Source organism: Lissotriton helveticus, chromosome 7, assembly GCF_964261635.1.
Source record: "Lissotriton helveticus chromosome 7, aLisHel1.1, whole genome shotgun sequence".
In the NCBI taxonomy this organism is placed as follows: domain Eukaryota; kingdom Metazoa; phylum Chordata; class Amphibia; order Caudata; family Salamandridae; genus Lissotriton; species Lissotriton helveticus.
Window position 1 is genome coordinate 70808791 of NC_136068.1, and position 19396 is coordinate 70828186.

The 19396-nt window shown below is 45.0% G+C and overlaps 1 protein-coding gene across 1 annotated transcript in view; it reads right to left on the bottom strand.

The window, feature by feature from the left end:
• LPCAT3 (lysophosphatidylcholine acyltransferase 3) overlaps positions 1 to 19396 on the bottom strand; it is a 194129-nt gene that overhangs the window by 110775 nt on the left and 63958 nt on the right. Inside the window, exons 7-8 of the mRNA XM_078651473.1 lie at positions 1822 to 1930; positions 1183 to 1269 (exon numbers count right to left, since the gene is read on the bottom strand). Coding sequence (XP_078507599.1) covers positions 1183 to 1269; positions 1822 to 1930 — 196 coding nt within the window. The remainder of the gene's footprint in view (positions 1 to 1182; positions 1270 to 1821; positions 1931 to 19396) is intronic.

Below are 19396 nucleotides of genomic sequence, written 5' to 3' on the forward strand. Positions count from 1 at the left end.
GTAAGCATTAGAGTTATCCTTATTCACACAGTCATTTATATACAGGGAGCATTCGTGCAGTGGCACTTATTAGCAGTGGCACGGAGCCCAGAACATCTACATCCAGCCAACATAAAAGACAGGAAGAGTCATGGGGGAAGGGAGACACACGCCAATGATGCCAGGTCCTACAAAGGTCAAAGATTTGTGCTATTCCCTCTCATAAGGAAAGTCTGTCACTAGGTTTCTTTCGTTTAGTTAGCACAGTAGCTAGTCTCATTTGTCATCACATTGAATACTCAAAACTACAAATATAACATCCGTCATGGCAAAATGAGTGACTCAGGATCAGACTTTCACAATCAGAAGGGCGATAATCCACTGCATTTGGCCCTTTGTGCTAAGCAATAACGAATGGTCTCAGTTTCACAGTAGAAACTAAGAGAAAAATCAAAGGCTTAGAGTTATGCAAATCTCACTCCAGAGACATGTACTTCCAAGGCCGCAAGGCAAAGCTCTGATGTAGACAAAATTACAAACATACTGAAGCACCTCCAGTAGGTTTGCAGATTGTAGAATTCATTAAAGCAAAAACCAAGTGTAGGGGTGCTTAGTTAGGCAAGCCAAGCAGATTTGTCGGAATTGCACGCAGACAGGTAGAGTGGCGATGTAACAAAAAGAAAAATTAAATCATCTTGTGTTTTTAATTTGTGCACTTAGGCAGAAATAGTTTGAGTTCATAAACATCAATGAAGACTCAGTGGAGGGACAGCACCTATCCAGTAGCCCAGGGCTCACTGGCCAGGGTGCTACAAATGTAGTGGTTCATGCTAAAGCAGAAGTGAATAACCTACAGCAGGAATAATGTAACAAAATGGAATTTCCCAACAAGTCAAAGTGTAGATTTAAGCGTGGCGGTAATCATGTTGCGAGGATTTGTGACCTTAGGGTCAATATCATCTTGACTCATACAAACTATGCCCATGATTGAACCCCAAATTTCTTTACCTCAAAATATTTATTTTTCAGTACCCAACCTTTAGACAGTGGAAAAAGAACAGCAGGTGAATCTAGAGCATGCTTAAAAAGCAACAAAAACTCAGCAACAAGCACAATTTGACATGGAAAACTGCAGTGCACCCCAAAATGCCTCACAAAGCCCACTCTCCCAGACACAATTCACCCCTTCGACGCCAGACTTACCGTCACCAGCCAACAGGAGACATACTTGTAGAGTATAATCTTGCCCCAGAAGGTCAGGTAAACACAGCGGTACCAGAAAGGCTCTTTCTGCAGAAGAGGCAAAGGCATCATTTAGCATATACCACTTTGTAATTAACCAGAATCTACAACTGTGCAATTGGCTTTATTTCCACCTTAACCCCTTGCTGCATGGAGACTCCAAAGCACTGGTGAGGTAGCTAGAAAGTGTTAATTATTTTTTTTAACTCCTCACCAAAAAATGTGGGCGGCAGAGGCGAAGTACCCAATACAAACCTATAAAGTAAACCTTTAGCCTTCAGTGCCTCCAGTGAATACTAGTGTAGCAGAAACACTTCATTGACACCATGCGGTAAAAAGGTAGCCTAAATACTGAGCCGAACTTCAGCCAAAGTAACCACTGAATATCACTGCTGTACTGTAGTTGTTGGAACCCAGGATGAAACATCAACTGACATACTTTAGCTAGGACACAGTAACAACTTTGAGCAGCCATTTGCTCACTTTACTGGGTATATGCAATGACAGAAGCAGGTGTCCTTCTGTTCATCTTCGCACTATCACATTGTAGCCATGTTTTAGTTGCCCTGCTCCCAAAATGTAGCAGCAATAGGTACTTACAGCATAATCTTCAGTCAGGAAGTAATTATCTGGTACGTAAGGTCCTACAGCAGTGTAAATGGTGAGAAATAAAAGGCCCAGACAAAGACGCTTGCCAGCAGGCAGGAGGCTGCAAAAGAAGAAACATTTAGGGGTTTAGTTACAGGTGAGTAAAGGCTGAAAGCAATGCATAAGAAAGCTAGGATAACTAATCAGACCAATTAAATCGCTTTTTAGTTTGACTGTAAAAGAAAAGCTGCTGCCTACCCTTTAAATTGTGGCTATAACAGAGTTTACACAGATGCCTTTTGACAAAAGAAGCAACCTGCTCAGATATTCATTGTAGGAAAGTGAATAAGTTGAGGTGATTCATGTAATAATGTCACTATTCTGTATCCGGTCCAGTTAGCTTACTTTAACCCTTTGCGGGGCCGTCAGACGTCACGGTGGGCGTGTGCGGATGACGGCCGGGGACGTCCTAACCACGCCCAGTCATAAATCACCCGCACCATGGCAGAATTCCCGCCGCGGCCAACGGGTTAATTTAAACCCTAGATCAGTCCTGAATAGCTGTGGCATACAGCAGTCTGGCTTAACTCAAAGGAACAAACGTAAAACATCTATCAGTCCCAAAACAGTTAATAAGTCGAAAACACAAAAACAATAAAAATCCTAATCCAGTTTTTTTTTTTTTTTTTTTTAAGAATAAATGTTAATTGGGCAAACAGACACTAAAATGAAAAAAAATTGGATGTAGGGAACCAGAGTCAAGTCTTTTTGGTGCAGTTTTGTATAGAACTTCTAAAAATCATAAGGGCCAACAGCATGCTGTGGTAAATAAATAAATAATACCCTATTTTTGAATGAATAAATGAATAACAGATAGCTCAATAAATAAGAGTCAAGATTCGAGGTAGTAGGAGTTTTGCAGGTTTAATACAGCATAAGGACAGGAACAGGACGACCTGCACAGGAATAGGAAGGCAGGGCCCAGCAGCTGCTGGGGCTGGATCTGGGATGAGCGCGCTAAGGAAGGATAACTTTTTAATAACAGTGCACGATCATATATACATAACGCAAACACATAGCATTACATTGCAATAGGCGTAGCAGTGGGTGGAGCAATAGGCGTGATGCGTAGCAGTCGCGAAAGATAAGGGTGAAAAGAGGTGTAACAGGGCGTATACATAGACATGTGATGCAAACGTAACAGAATATGTCATGAATGGGGCGGAAACCATGGAGGGGGCTACCTGAGGAGCCGGGACCTCTAACCTGATGGTGCGCGCAAACTAGCAATGACGTGTTACTAGGAGAAGCTGGGGGCTTCGAACTCTGTGCTAGGAGCAGAGACTGAAGTCTGGAGAGTCAGGGCGACATGTACCTAAACAGTATCTAGTATCTGATGTTTAGAGAACATGTTGATATAAACTAGAAGTCAGGAGGGGAAAGGCTAACAGACACTATGACTGGACCATGCATTATTCTACATGTAGTGCGTGAGGAAGAATATTAAATGACCATTAAATGCAGTATTTCTCTTACATGGAGACGTGAAGGCTAGACAAATGACGGAAACTATTGATGCGATTCAGTAGCTTTTAGGAATGCAGAGAAGGAGGACTGAACTGATAACTGGAATCATAACATACTCTTGGCAGACTCAGAGGCAGAGCCAGGCTGAGTCGGGCACTGCGAGGCAGGAAGTAAGTGAAGGGTCGAGGATACAGGTGGGGGCTGTATCGCTCCTCAGCGAGGCTTCAGGAGACAGGAGCTGAATCTGGTGTCCAGGCCCTTCTGAGGCCTAGAAACGGGGACTTTACAATGAAATAACGTGCACACTGAGAAACGTGGCAACGTAACTTTACATAGGCCTGATATTCGTAGTATTCACGAGAACTGGAAACTGGCATACTAGAAGTGGACACAACTGTAATTGCGTCTATAAACAAACATAGGGAATGCATATGCATATTTAATCATGCACATATACCATATGATGGATGACACGTAGGGACACAGAACATGACAAAATTTACTTTTCCACATTCCCTCCTTGTCACTACGTTTCCATCAGGAAACATCAATATTCATGATACCATCTATCATTTCATACAGTATCATTTGCTCGTCTCGAATTATCCTGGAACGGGATTTAGAACGGGGCTTGGGACTAGGAATACATGATGTAGCACAAATGCCGCAAATCGCAGGGCCACATTGTATACAGAGGCAGCAGCTGAATATGATCGCTACTGCAATACCTAGAAAGGACAATACTTTCCATCCCCAGGCGGAAATTATATTCCAGAACCAACCGGACCATGTCCAGGTGCCTGGATCTTGGTGTAACAGATGGGCAATTTTATGGAGTCTGGTTATAGCTGAATAAACAGACGGCGCGTTATTTGGAATGAAAATGCAGCAACTAGATCCGATGACTCTACAGGCCCCGCCCCTATCGGCCAGTATGACGTCAAGGACGAGACGATTCTGTAAAACGACAAATCTCATAGCAGATTGCTCTTCGGTTAAGTTACCTAGAGCAGAGGCAGTCTCATTGACTACAGCTTCAAGGGTTCTGGTTAACCTACGGATTAGCTTACTATTCTGGATAGGTCCTATAAAGAAAAAGAAACCTCTGTTGAAATCTGTATACTGTTCTAGGGCAGTTTCAGTATAATCGACAATGGGGGACTCCCTTCTATGTCTAATGTGTACTAGATGTGTGTTTCTATGATAATCAGATGGGGCTAGGAAAACTGGTGGCAGTAGGAAGGCAATGTAACAGGTTCCCTCCCAATCGAGGGGCAGACGAACATATGCAGTTTGACCACAAATAAAATAAGAATGACGTGAAGCTTTGAAAATAGATTTCCCACTGTCACTATACTTGACAATAGTAGTACAATCACTATGTCCTACGTGTACGGAACCATTATTTCGGACACATAATTCGCCTTTAACTGGTAGTACTGAAATAGCAGGTAAGTCTGGAGTGGAATCAGACTGAACATTCAGGACCATGAAATTCGAAGAATAGTTACCTAAATTATACACTTCATTTTCTAGATCTAACCCTGTTCTGTGGGGAAGACCTTGCTTGTCTGGAAAACATGTACTGTTAAGAAAAGACATATCTGTTGAGGATGACGTTAACGTGGACCATGCTCCACACGAACCATTATGTGAAAAAGGATAAGGAAAAAGTGGCAGAACTCCCTTCGGTGTCTGGAAAGGGGGGAGTCGACCACATACCCAACAATTAGTGGCATTGCTGGTCTGGTGTGAATAATGTAACATGCGGATGAAAGAATTATTTCGCATAGCGAGGCGGTAAGAGAGCTCATGAGGAGGTAGATCACTAAACGTATGCTCTACTGTAGCATTAGCAGACTTATTTACATGAAGAACTGGGAAATACAGGTAAAATGCGTAACTGGTGCAGGAAATCATAATGCTGAGAAATAATATGAAACATAGAAAAACAATACATCGAATTGAGTTTTGACTAACTCTCTCACTATGGGGGTCTATTTTATACATGTCAGAAACAGTCTAACCGTTTCACCTAGGGGAGGACTTAGACAATCAAACTGGCTGACTTATTTTACTAGACCGGAGTTTCAACTTATACTCCTGTTGCGGAGTTTTCTCTAACAGGGGAGGGTTTGTAGCAATGTCTTTTGCGGGACAGTCCTTGAGAACAATATTTTGGCAATCCTTCAAATCCTGGGAAATGTTCTTTGAGACGGGTTTCAGTCCATAAAACTTCTTTACGTGCGAAAGGTGCACCCAGCCTTTGCGTCCCTCCAACTTCACGGCTGTACGGGTGGCAAGGAGGACCTGTCGTGGCTCCTTCCAGCGTGGCTCCAGCGGACTTGAGCGGTCAAAATTCCGGACAAGGACCATGGATCCTGGAACGATTTCATGCGGTGCCACCTCGGTATTGTCTGGAAATGCGGCGGCAACCTGTGAACGACAAGAGTTGAGGGCAGACATCAAGGAAGCTAGGTAATCTGTCAGCATATTACTTGAAACATCGGTAATACTTCGGGGTCTAGGAGTACCCCACATGTTAGGGGGGCGGCCGAATACGACCTCATACGGGGACAGACCTGATCTGGAATGTGCGACCATGCGCATATAGAACAAAGCGACTGGCAGAGCTACTAGCCAGTCCACACCTTTCTCTTTACATACTTTTGCAATACGGATTTTCAGAGTCTGGTTATGTCTCTCTACGAGACCGGCTGCTTCAGGATGGCGTACACAATGAAACTTCCACTGGTACCCTAACAAAAGGGAAACATGTTTCATCAACTCTGAGGAGAATGGCTGGCCGTTGTCAGAATATACGACTCTAGGGAGTCCATAACGGGGGAAGAACTCACGAACCAGCTGCTTGGCAGTGGTCGCGGCGGTGTAATCTGGGACTGGATATGCTTCTGTCCACCTGGACAAAGCGCATACAACTACAAGGACATACTTGAAACCTCGACATCGCTCCATCTGAATATAATCCATCTGGAGGACTTCAAAAGGGTGGTCATGGGGCTGGAATCCACCTTGTTCCACCGGGACACTTTTACCTGGATTAAACTGACAACATATCATACAGGTACGGACTTTCTGCTTGGCTGCAGCTCGTAAATGCTTGTTGAACCAAATGTTCTGGATACTGTCTAACATAGCTTTTTCTCCTAAATGTGCTGGACTATGTGCAGTATTAATAATGACTTGAACCATAGAGTCGGGGAGAAACCATGTGGCTCTACCCTTCGTTAACCATCCTTGATCTGTCTGGACCCCTCCTTGTTCGGACCATTTCTTGATTTCTTCGGGAGTAGCATGTAACTGTATGTCTATGACATCTTGAGTAGGGTCTTTAACTGTCATACATGTAGTCGGATCTGGAGTGTGTGTCGGTGTCTTATTTACTGGAATGTCTGGTGTCTGAGCTGTGAGCTTGGCTGTGCGATCTGCTAGATCATTACCCTGGGAAATAATGTCAGTAACTTTCGTATGTGCTTTGCATTTCATGATAGCAATGGATGTCGGTAAATGTATTGCATCTAACAGAGCTTGAATAAGGAGACCATGCTGAATCTTGGTTCCATGAGAAGTCGTGAAACCTCTCTCTTGCCAGAGCACTCCGAAGTCGTGTACAACTCCAAATGCGTAACGTGAATCTGTGTAAACATTAACTTTCAAGTTCTTGGCGTGTATGCAGGCTTGTGTCAGAGCAACTAGCTCTGCTGCTTGAGCGGACAGGGTGTCAATACGGTGTGTCTCAATAACTTCAGTGTCGGTAGTCACTGCATACGCGGCGACTAGTTCTCCTGCACTTGTTCTCATACATGAACCATCCACATAAAGTGTCAGGTCGGGGTCTGGTAACGGAATATCTGTCAGATCTTGTCTTGGCTTTGTCGTAATGTTAACTACTTCCACGCAGTCATGTGTGGCAGAATTCGAAGTAACTGATGGTAACAATGTAGCAGGATTTAAAACGTTGCAGCGTCTGATTTCTATGTGTGGCTGGAACAGTGTCAATTCATAACCTGTTAAACGTGCAATTGTCAAGTGCTGAGTCTGTGTTCGGTTTAAAAGAACTTCCACGGAGTGTGGAACTTGTACTGTCAGGGAGTGTCCTAATACTATGGAATCACTTTGTCTGATAGCTAGTGCTGTGGCTGCAACTGACTTGAGGCACGCAGGCAGAGCCTGGGCTACAGGATCTAATGTGCTCGAAAAATAAGCACATGGCTTGTATTGTCCTGCTTGATCTTGTGTGAGAACAGATAATGCTGTACCTTCACGTTCTGTGATGAAAAGTGTAAAAGGCTTACTGTAGTTCGGTGTCGCTAGAACTGGAGCTTGACATAGGGCTTTCTTTAACTCATTGAAACTGAGTGTATGTTCAGATGTCCAAGGGAGGACAGTCGGTACGGCTGCCTCCTGTGTCGTTAACTGTATCAGTGGCTTGGCTAGAAATGCATACTGAGGAATCCATTGTCGGCAGTAAGAAGTGAGGCCGATAAAGGCACGTACCTCCTTCTGGGTCTTGGGCTGAGGAAGACTCGCTATTAACTGGATACGGTCAGGTGTCAACTGCCTACCCCTCTTGGACAGTAAGTGTCCTAAGTAGACCACTTGCTGGACACAGAATTGAAGCTTCGAAGGGGACACCTTGTGCCCCATCTCGGCTAGGAAATACAAGACTGTAAGGGATGCTCGCTCGCAAGCACGTTCAGAACGGGCTGTGACCAGTAGATCATCGACATACTGGAGCAGGGCAGTGTCAGTTGGCATGTGAATGTTGTCTAGTTGTCTCTTAAGTGCTTGACTGTAAATGCTAGGGCTTTCTGTGAAACCTTGAGGAGCTCGTGTGAACATATAGCTCCTTCCATTTAAACAGAATCCGAAAAGGAACTGGCTGTCTGGATGAATAGGGACACTGAAAAACGCGTTCTTGAGGTCGATTACAGTAAAGAACGTGGCTTCGGAATCAATGGCCGTCAATAGGGAAGAGATATCTGGAACGACTGGGTACTGAGGAATAATACATTTATTAAGTTCTCGTAGGTCAATCACTAACCGATATACTGGGGGTGCATTTGGATCAGTACGTTTCATGACTGGAATGATCGGAGAATTGCATACATTGGAGTCAGTTTCTACAACCACTCCTTGAGCCATGAGCTCGTCAATAATTTTGGATAAGGCTGCTACAGCCTCAGGTGGCAATCTGTACTGTCTGATTCGTGGTAACACCACACCTGGCTTGAGAGTCACACGATGGGGTGTGATTTGCATATAACCAACATCAGTTGGACCTTGCGCCCATAGATGCTGCGGAACATTGGACAATCTGGGATCAAAATCTCGTAATACATAGTGACCCTTAAAGTCACGTAGGAACAGACGTATTCCCTCTGGGGAACAGCATATAACTGCACCTAACTCTTTCAGTGTTTTAATGCCTAATAGGTTTTCTGGACAGGACTTAGTAAGTAACAAATCAGTAGTACGGGACAATGGACCTACTTCTAGAGTGACTGGCTTTGATATTTCATTTACAATGGGTTTTCCTGAAAATCCAAGGGAAACATTTCTTGAGCCTGAGAGCGGAGCCCCTGGAACTTCGGCGTGACTTATAGTGGTCCTACTTGCCCCTGTATCAATCAAAAACTTTCTGTCTTTCCCTAATACTTGACTGTGAACATAGGGACCTTCTTGATCTACAGGTATCTCGATGAGAGGCAAGCCTACCTCCCTCTCTAGGCTGTTTCATGAATATGGCTGGTACTCTGGATACTCTGACTGTGCATACTGGTACATCTGCTGTGTAACGTGCTGTGTTGCAGCAATAGGCTGCGGAGCTGTAACTGTCTGTGGTGCATTCTGTGACTGAGGAGTCTGTGAAACTTGTTCGTGTCTAGGCGGACGTGGTCTTTCTTTAGTCTTACCAGTGGCTATGTTGTGTTTCAGAACTGCACACTCGTTTATAAAATGACCTGGCTGTTTACAATAATTGCAGTTCCCTTTAACGGGAGCTGCAGGATGACTGGCTTGATTCGGACCCCTCTTCTGACTGTCTTGAGGAACAGATTGTGCAACTAGTACTTTCATTTTCGTGTCTTTCATACGTTTTCTCTCGTGTTCTTGTTCTTCCCTGATCCTATTCTGGTGGTATTGGAGCATCTGCAACATCTGGGACGGGGTATTAGCTTGCCAGGTACTTTCGACTTTCAAAACTCGATTTTTAATTTGTGGACTTGAATTCTCAACTAATTTAGTAACAAAAAGATGAGGGTATGACTCACTACTTGTCTTGAGACCACTGTTGATGCTAAAACATTTCTCAAATCTAGAATAAAAATCACTAATGTCTTCGTCTTGTTTCTGTTTACAGGCTGAGATTGCATCCCAGTCTTCTTTTCTAGTTGTCAATAACCTAGGTAAAACTTGTATTAATAATTCTGGTAATTCTTTACATTTCGCTCCAAGACCGGTACCTGGTACTCGTGCCTTGTCTTCGGCTTCTAGAACTGCCCAATCGATCTTTTTCTCTCCCACCTCCCATTCTTTTTCCTTGAGCTTTTCATACACCCCTGCGGGCAACAGAACCTTTAACATTTTAATTATATCTGGATACGTGTATTCTCCCATACGGAGCATGTCTTTTAATTCTCTATGGAACCCTGCTGGATCTTTATCATGACAGGGAATTAATTTCTTCATCTCTAGGAGTTCCATCTTTGTAATCGGAGTGTAAACAAACACTCGTTCTAGTTCGCCACCCGTTCCTCTAACTGGGTGGACTTCTCGTAACGGATTCTGTCTCTCCATGTAAAATGGTTTACTTTCTGGGGGTGAGACATGAACAAAATGCGGGTTCAGAAACGTTCGATATTTGTGACGCTGTTCTAGAATGACACTAATTAAATCGGTACCTAAACCTTTCCATCTATACTGGAGTAACTCATTCAGGACATCGTGTAACGGACCTGGATCAGAATGTTGACCCTCATACAATGTAATGAGGTGCTGGATCATATACATACCCGCCAGTCGTTGCTCGGCTGGGGGCACTTTTAGAAACATTTGTGCCACTATTTCATCTGGAAAAGTGGTAGAATCAGTAGTCCATCGGACTGCTGATCGGACTAGTTCTTGTTCATGCATGGTACTTAACTCACTGTAACCGATTCGTGATTTCAGAATGTGATTGGTAGCTTGAAACACTTGTTCTAGAGAACCTTGTTCTGGTGCTGGATGATGAAAAATAGACTTGTGTTCTAGGCGTAAATGGCGATCTGGAAATCTAGATTTTCCTACATACGCTATTCTGTCGGGATTCTCGTCCTCAACCTCTTCAGGATCAGAGTTACTTTCTTTCTCGCTTACTTGTGCTGCTTTACGTTGTTCGTGTATTCTTATTATTTCTTTACGAATTTTCTTGTACATACTTTCCATAGCACTGATGGTTCTGTGCTTACCCTCGGCTATATTATCACTCCACTTTGTCAGGGTTCTCATTTCGGCTTGATCTTTGGTCGGATAATCTTGTTCTCGTATTAGACAATTAATCAGAAACTTTAATAGCATGAGCTGGACTTCAGCTTTTCTTTGAGACATGACTTCGCCAATGCTTTCTGGATCATCCCCTGTACGGATGAAACGATATATTCTGTCTAGATCTTCTTTCATATTCGGTAGGGTGACTAGATACTCGGCCACCCTTCTTACACGTAATGAATATAAAACCATATTATCCTCTCCTGGGACTGGATCATAGCCACATTCATTAAGGGCTTTTCTTATTTCTGCTACAGACTGATGTCTGGGCGTACGCTGTGACGCTTGCATATGTAATTCGGCTGTCGTTAAACGCTTGTGTGGCGGCGGGGTTTGAGGAGTACCTCCCCCTGCGGCCCCTAAACTAGTCGTCGACTGATCCTCTTCGTACTAGTGTGGCAGGAAATTGAAATGCGGGCTGAACTGGTATGGCGGGCTGGACCTGGGGACTTCAAATCGGAGGGGGACCCCACATCAATTTAGGCAGGTCGATGGGGAAAGTAACAATCAAACACTGAAAGGGGACCTGCCCGCAATAATTTTTGTCAATGGCCTAGGAGAGGTCCTTTGTATTATAAAAATTGTCCTGAACCCAAGCAACTCATATAACAAGTTAGATTTTATCAAAATATATTTTTTATTTTCATGAATTCATTATCATTGTATATAGATATAAATAGTTATACATCTAAATAAATAAACATCTTGACAACAATTAAATGGTGGTTCTGACTTCATACTAACATACCCTTCACATTCTTACAAAAAACATTCACACATCATGCATCCTACAACACTAGGCAGAGATGATTTTTAGATGACAGGGGGACCGATGATCGGATGTCCGGGTTGGTTCAGAAGGTTCCTAAATAGGAACAGACGCCAACGCGCGTTTCGGTGTATGGCCCCGTCCGGGGCAACACCTTCATCAGGGCAAAGTGGGGTAGAGCAGAAGGAACCACACATGTACAGAAGATCTGTATGAAGAAACATATTAAAAACATATATTTTAGAACACATGCTTGCGTGGGTTCAGGGTACAATAAGGCAGAAATATATAAATACTCATACAAATAATGACTAACAGTTTGTACCGTCCAGACTAGGCCCAGAGACAACAATTATACAATAGAGGAACCACACCAATGTATAGACATTGTTAGAAAAAGAGAAGAAAAAAACACACTTAGGTGCCTAGATGGAAATATTAACGAAGGACATCTCCTTTAGCCTGATATAATGTTAGTGCTGTTCAAGATTTTTACCTACTGGTAGCGGAAGGAGCTGGCGTATGGTTAACCACAGTTGAAGGCAATTTGCTTATGCCTGGAAAAGATCGTGTTGCCGTGGGTGAATGGCTGGGATAGAGGGGATCACGTCCCCAGTTGTATGTGGCGGAGTCAACCCCAAGGGGGGTAACGCAAGGATAAGTAAGATTGTGAGTCCCTGTGGTTGAACAAAAGGCACATCAGTATGCTTGTCTTGCCCTAAATTAGTTTTTGCCTAAAAGTGAAATGGTAAGGTACAGTGTCACGGTTTGTAAACACATACCTTCACATCAAAAGGGAGATACCGTGGAGGACAGTTGGAGAATGCTGACCTTGTCTGCTACCCATATAGAATAAATATACCTGAAAACATCAGAAATGGCAGTTTAGTTTAGACGCTAACTATTAGTATCGTCCTGACACCAAGAGAGACACACGTTAAAACAACATAGGGAATTATTTCAGGGGTACCTTTTCTAGGTAGGGGCGAAAACCACAGTTGGATTCTGGTCAGAGCTGGGGCCGCCGGCTGAGTATGTAGGTTAGACTTATCTACAACAAAGGGAAGAGAGGGGAGGTGGGATGAGTGAGGATTAGGCTGCAAGGAGCATCGGCTGAAGGTAAACGTTAAGATAGGGGCTAGCCTACCACAAAGGATGTCTTGGGCGTATTCGTCGGTACTGCCGTCAGGTTGGTTTCGGGTTTAGTCTGATCCCGTCTAGATGGAACCTGGGGGGTGACAATCGAATATTACCGAAATGCGGGGATTATACAAAGAAGGCGGTTATGGGTTAAAGCTGTGACTGCTCAATTTAGTCAGCAGACTTACCTGACGCATGGGCAAGGGGCAGTCTCCAGTCGGCGGTCCGGGTCGCTCACACGAGGATAGGCAAAACGTACGGCGTTTGAGTGTGACTATATATAGAACAGAGGTTGAGATTTAGAGTACTCTAAATCTCAACCTCTGTTCTGTAATGATGGGTCCCCATTACAAGATGGCCGCCGCGGTTTCACCGCAGGAATGTATACCTTTCTAAACCCGTCCTCTATGTCGCGTAAACGCTAGGATTCCCTCGCGTCCCTACACCTGAACCCAATACCGGCACCCATATTCAGTATATATAGTCACACTCAAACGCCGTACGTTTTGCCTATCCTCGTGTGAGCGACCCGGACCGCCGACTGGAGACTGCCCCTTGCCCATGCGTCAGGTAAGTCTGCTGACTAAATTGAGCAGTCACAGCTTTAACCCATAACCGCCTTCTTTGTATAATCCCCGCATTTCGGTAATATTCGATTGTCACCCCCCAGGTTCCATCTAGACGGGATCAGACTAAACCCGAAACCAACCTGACGGCAGTACCGACGAATACGCCCAAGACATCCTTTGTGGTAGGCTAGCCCCTATCTTAACGTTTACCTTCAGCCGATGCTCCTTGCAGCCTAATCCTCACTCATCCCACCTCCCCTCTCTTCCCTTTGTTGTAGATAAGTCTAACCTACATACTCAGCCGGCGGCCCCAGCTCTGACCAGAATCCAACTGTGGTTTTCGCCCCTACCTAGAAAAGGTACCCCTGAAATAATTCCCTATGTTGTTTTAACGTGTGTCTCTCTTGGTATCAGGACGATACTAATAGTTAGCGTCTAAACTAAACTGCCATTTCTGATGTTTTCAGGTATATTTATTCTATATGGGTAGCAGACAAGGTCAGCATTCTCCAACTGTCCTCCACGGTATCTCCCTTTTGATGTGAAGGTATGTGTTTACAAACCGTGACACTGTACCTTACCATTTCACTTTTAGGCAAAAACTAATTTAGGGCAAGACAAGCATACTGATGTGCCTTTTGTTCAACCACAGGGACTCACAATCTTACTTATCCTTGCGTTACCCCCCTTGGGGTTGACTCCGCCACATACAACTGGGGACGTGATCCCCTCTATCCCAGCCATTCACCCACGGCAACACGATCTTTTCCAGGCATAAGCAAATTGCCTTCAACTGTGGTTAACCATACGCCAGCTCCTTCCGCTACCAGTAGGTAAAAATCTTGAACAGCACTAACATTATATCAGGCTAAAGGAGATGTCCTTCGTTAATATTTCCATCTAGGCACCTAAGTGTGTTTTTTTCTTCTCTTTTTCTAACAATGTCTATACATTGGTGTGGTTCCTCTATTGTATAATTGTTGTCTCTGGGCCTAGTCTGGACGGTACAAACTGTTAGTCATTATTTGTATGAGTATTTATATATTTCTGCCTTATTGTACCCTGAACCCACGCAAGCATGTGTTCTAAAATATATGTTTTTAATATGTTTCTTCATACAGATCTTCTGTACATGTGTGGTTCCTTCTGCTCTACCCCACTTTGCCCTGATGAAGGTGTTGCCCCGGACGGGGCCATACACCGAAACGCGCGTTGGCGTCTGTTCCTATTTAGGAACCTTCTGAACCAACCCGGACATCCGATCATCGGTCCCCCTGTCATCTAAAAATCATCTCTGCCTAGTGTTGTAGGATGCATGATGTGTGAATGTTTTTTGTAAGAATGTGAAGGGTATGTTAGTATGAAGTCAGAACCACCATTTAATTGTTGTCAAGATGTTTATTTATTTAGATGTATAACTATTTATATCTATATACAATGATAATGAATTCATGAAAATAAAAAATATATTTTGATAAAATCTAACTTGTTATATGAGTTGCTTGGGTTCAGGACAATTTTTATAATACAAAGGACCTCTCCTAGGCCATTGACAAAAATTATTGCGGGCAGGTCCCCTTTCAGTGTTTGATTGGGCTGGACCTGGGGGACCGTAGCAGGTACTGCAAGGGGTACCCCGGTGTCTGGAGGAACGGGAAGTGCCTGATTTACAGGGACTGGTGGAGCGGGGACAGGATTTGCATATTCTGGGACTGTGTCGTCCAAATAGGACGAAATAAAAATATCAGCTGCGGTCTGTTTGTGACGTAGCTTGGTCGGAACTAATGGTGGCGGGAAATTACTGGATGCCTCTGGGGTCGCTTTTGGCAAGCCCTCGGCAAGAAGAGGATACATACCCTTAATAAGAGCATGCCTCTGTCTGTCTGACTGTTCGGCTTTAACCTGTTCACCTATCTCGATTAATTCTTTTTCTTGTGCTCGTTCTAAGGATTCTCTACTTAATTCTGACTTTCTGATTTCTTTTTCGGTTCTTTTATGAGCTTCTTTGCGCCATAACTCGATGGCATCTTTCTGTGACTGTCTGGCTTTCTTTTTCCATAATGCCTCTTCTACTCGCATGATGCACTCGGCATCCCATGTACCCGATACGGGCCATCTATACTTTTCTTCTAACTGTTTGGTATACTCTACCCATAAATCTAGATATAGTATGGCACTTATGCCATGTTTCTGATACATAAAATGACCTGGACTGTCCCTAGGCGGAACTGGAACTGCTGCTTCCAGCAGACCCTTTCTAGTTTTTAACTGACGTAACTTAGAAAACAAGGGCATGACTAGACTGTAATCTAGACACAATACAATACACAATGAACACGATACTTATTCCCCATTCATACCACGACATTAAAATACATGAAGAATATTTAAAAATAACAGTTCGAACAGAATACTACCTGGAATACGGAACACAGAATACATGAATTTTCTCGAGAACAGAACTGACTGGAACAGAAACTAGATGCACTGCTGAAACAGTACGAAACTTACCGGTCTCATAAAGAGACACGTCAGGACCCGCATCCACCGAAGTGGACACTTCGTTTGTGGGTCTGTGTACCACCAACCCACGGACCAGAGTCAATCAGATTGACCCTGTCTAGATACTACCCCAGTAACGGTACTCACCGGGCAGCAAGAACGGAAGGCCTCAGACTGGACTGGACTGCCTCGACGTCGGACGGACGAACTTCGGACTTCTGTTACGGGTGGGCCTCCGGATACCTCGAACCTTGGACTCTCGGCTTGGGCTCTGGTCGGGACTCGCCGCGTTCCTCCACCGTCTCGTCTGGATGCTGGACCGCCTCCTCCGTGGGCCTGAGGGATACTTGAAGCAGAAATATCTGCCGGTGCGCAGAAGAGTTCCGTCACGACTGCAGAGGGTCAGGGGGTCGGCGTGGCTTCACCGACGCGTGGGGAAAGGGCAAGTCCCTATTCGGGCGCCATTATGTGGTAAATAAATAAATAATACCCTATTTTTGAATGAATAAATGAATAACAGATAGCTCAATAAATAAGAGTCAAGATTCGAGGTAGTAGGAGTTTTGCAGGTTTAATACAGCATAAGGACAGGAACAGGACGACCTGCACAGGAATAGGAAGGCAGGGCCCAGCAGCTGCTGGGGCTGGATCTGGGATGAGCGCGCTAAGGAAGGATAACTTTTTAATAACAGTGCACGATCATATATACATAACGCAAACACATAGCATTACATTGCAATAGGCGTAGCAGTGGGTGGAGCAATAGGCGTGATGCGTAGCAGTCGCGAAAGATAAGGGTGAAAAGAGGTGTAACAGGGCGTATACATAGACATGTGATGCAAACGTAACAGAATATGTCATGAATGGGGCGGAAACCATGGAGGGGGCTACCTGAGGAGCCGGGACCTCTAACCTGATGGTGCGCGCAAACTAGCAATGACGTGTTACTAGGAGAAGCTGGGGGCTTCGAACTCTGTGCTAGGAGCAGAGACTGAAGTCTGGAGAGTCAGGGCGACATGTACCTAAACAGTATCTAGTATCTGATGTTTAGAGAACATGTTGATATAAACTAGAAGTCAGGAGGGGAAAGGCTAACAGACACTATGACTGGACCATGCATTATTCTACATGTAGTGCGTGAGGAAGAATATTAAATGACCATTAAATGCAGTATTTCTCTTACATGGAGACGTGAAGGCTAGACAAATGACGGAAACTATTGATGCGATTCAGTAGCTTTTAGGAATGCAGAGAAGGAGGACTGAACTGATAACTGGAATCATAACATACTCTTGGCAGACTCAGAGGCAGAGCCAGGCTGAGTCGGGCACTGCGAGGCAGGAAGTAAGTGAAGGGTCGAGGATACAGGTGGGGGCTGTATCGCTCCTCAGCGAGGCTTCAGGAGACAGGAGCTGAATCTGGTGTCCAGGCCCTTCTGAGGCCTAGAAACGGGGACTTTACAATGAAATAACGTGCACACTGAGAAACGTGGCAACGTAACTTTACATAGGCCTGATATTCGTAGTATTCACGAGAACTGGAAACTGGCATACTAGAAGTGGACACAACTGTAATTGCGTCTATAAACAAACATAGGGAATGCATATGCATATTTAATCATGCACATATAACATATGATGGATGACACGTAGGGACACAGAACATGACAAAATTTACTTTTCCACAATGCATCTAGTTGCCCAAACCTGTACCTAGTCGCACGTTATGGCGGACTGCGATGGAGCACAGGTCGGGAGTTAGCCCCGGTGGGGAGTTTTACCTTCCGACTTAAGACTCTGAAAGTTACCATATATGCAATCTATGTTTTTGGAATCACTGGCGGAAGGGTTTCTTCCTCCTGACCAGAGATTGGCTTCCATAGTGGTTATTCATAAAGAGGGTAAGCCACGTGACCGCTGCGAATCATACAGGCCTATTTCCCTAATAAATGCTGAACCCAAGATCCTGGCCAAAGTTCTTGCTAATCGTTTGGTGGCTGTTATAGGCGATCTGGTTCATCCGGACCAGTCCGGATTTATACCACATCGCAATACGGCACTTAACCTTCGGCGCTTGCATGGAGTCCTCGCGCGAGCGGGGACATTGAGCGAGTCGGCCATCTTGGCGTCTTTGGACGCCACCATGGCGTTTGACACGATTGAATGGCCCTATCTTTGGGCGGTCCTTTCCAAATTCGGGTTTGGGCCCACCTTTATCCGTTGGGTTTGATTGCTTTATGCTGATCCCTTAGCCCAGGTAGTGGTGAATGGACGTGTCTCGGCCTCCTTTGCTCTCGGTAGAGGAACGCGCCAGGGCTGTCCTCTGTCCCCACTCTTGTTTGCCCTTGCTTTAGAGCCACTGGCGGCTTGGCTGCGATGGGAACCATCCATGAAGGGCATTCGATGGTCTCCGGAATTTGAAGACCGTGTATCTCTGTATGCAGATGATATCCTTTTGTACCTCACATCGCCCCGAAAGTCGTTAATCGTCCTTTTCGACGTTTTGACTTCTTTCCGTAAAAATTCCGGCTTAGTTATAAATTGGTCTAAATCTTGCGTTTATGTTCTCTCCGGTGATACTCCTCTCCTGCCCCGTGATTGTCCTATTCCGGTGGTACTAGATGGTTTCAAATATCTGGGAATCTTTGTCACCTTGGACCCCACTCTTCGGTATGAGCGCAATCTGCTGCCCCCTCTCAGACGCCTTCGGGCGGATGTCGGGACTTGGAGCAGACTCCCCCTTTCTCCCTTGGGACGAGCGGCGTTGTTTAAGATGATGTCGCTCCCCCGATTCCTTTATGCGCTTCAAAACACGCTTGATGTAGTGCCAGCGGAATATTTTCGTGAGATTGAGAGTCTACAGCGGCAATTGTTATGGGGGGGCCGTCCTCGTATCGCCCTCTCGAAGCTTACACTCCATTGGTACGATGGCGGCATCGCTCTCCCGGACATTCGTTGCTATTATTGGGCCTCTCAATTGGGGGCCATCAACCATGGCACCTACACTCCCCCACTAAACCCGGCTTTCGCGATGGACAGATGGTTGCTACCCGGTGGGGACTACAATAGGGCTCTATATGCGAAATCAGCTGGCGAAACGCTTACGGGCCCCACCAAAACAGCAGTGCAGGTGTGGCGTAGAGCTACGGCGGCCACGGGATGGGCCGACAGGCCGACCCGGGCTACCCCGCTATATGCTTCGGATAAACTGGGCTCCCTTTGGCAATCGAAGGGATTTGATCGGTGGGACATGATTGGGATCAGTAGGGCGGATGACGTATGGATCAAGGGCAGGGTCAAGACGTTTGAGGAATTGAAAGTTGAGTATGGGCTGAATGATAGGGAATTCTTCAGATATGCGCAAGTCCGGCATGCGGTCTTGTCTGTTTTTCCACTAGGCTCGGACGTGCCGGAGGCATCCCCGCTCGAGGATCGGATTCTGGATGGTCACGTTCCTGATAGCACGATCTCGCTAATTTATAAAAAGTTGATCAATACCAGGACTGATCTACTAGATAGTCTTCGAGGGTTGT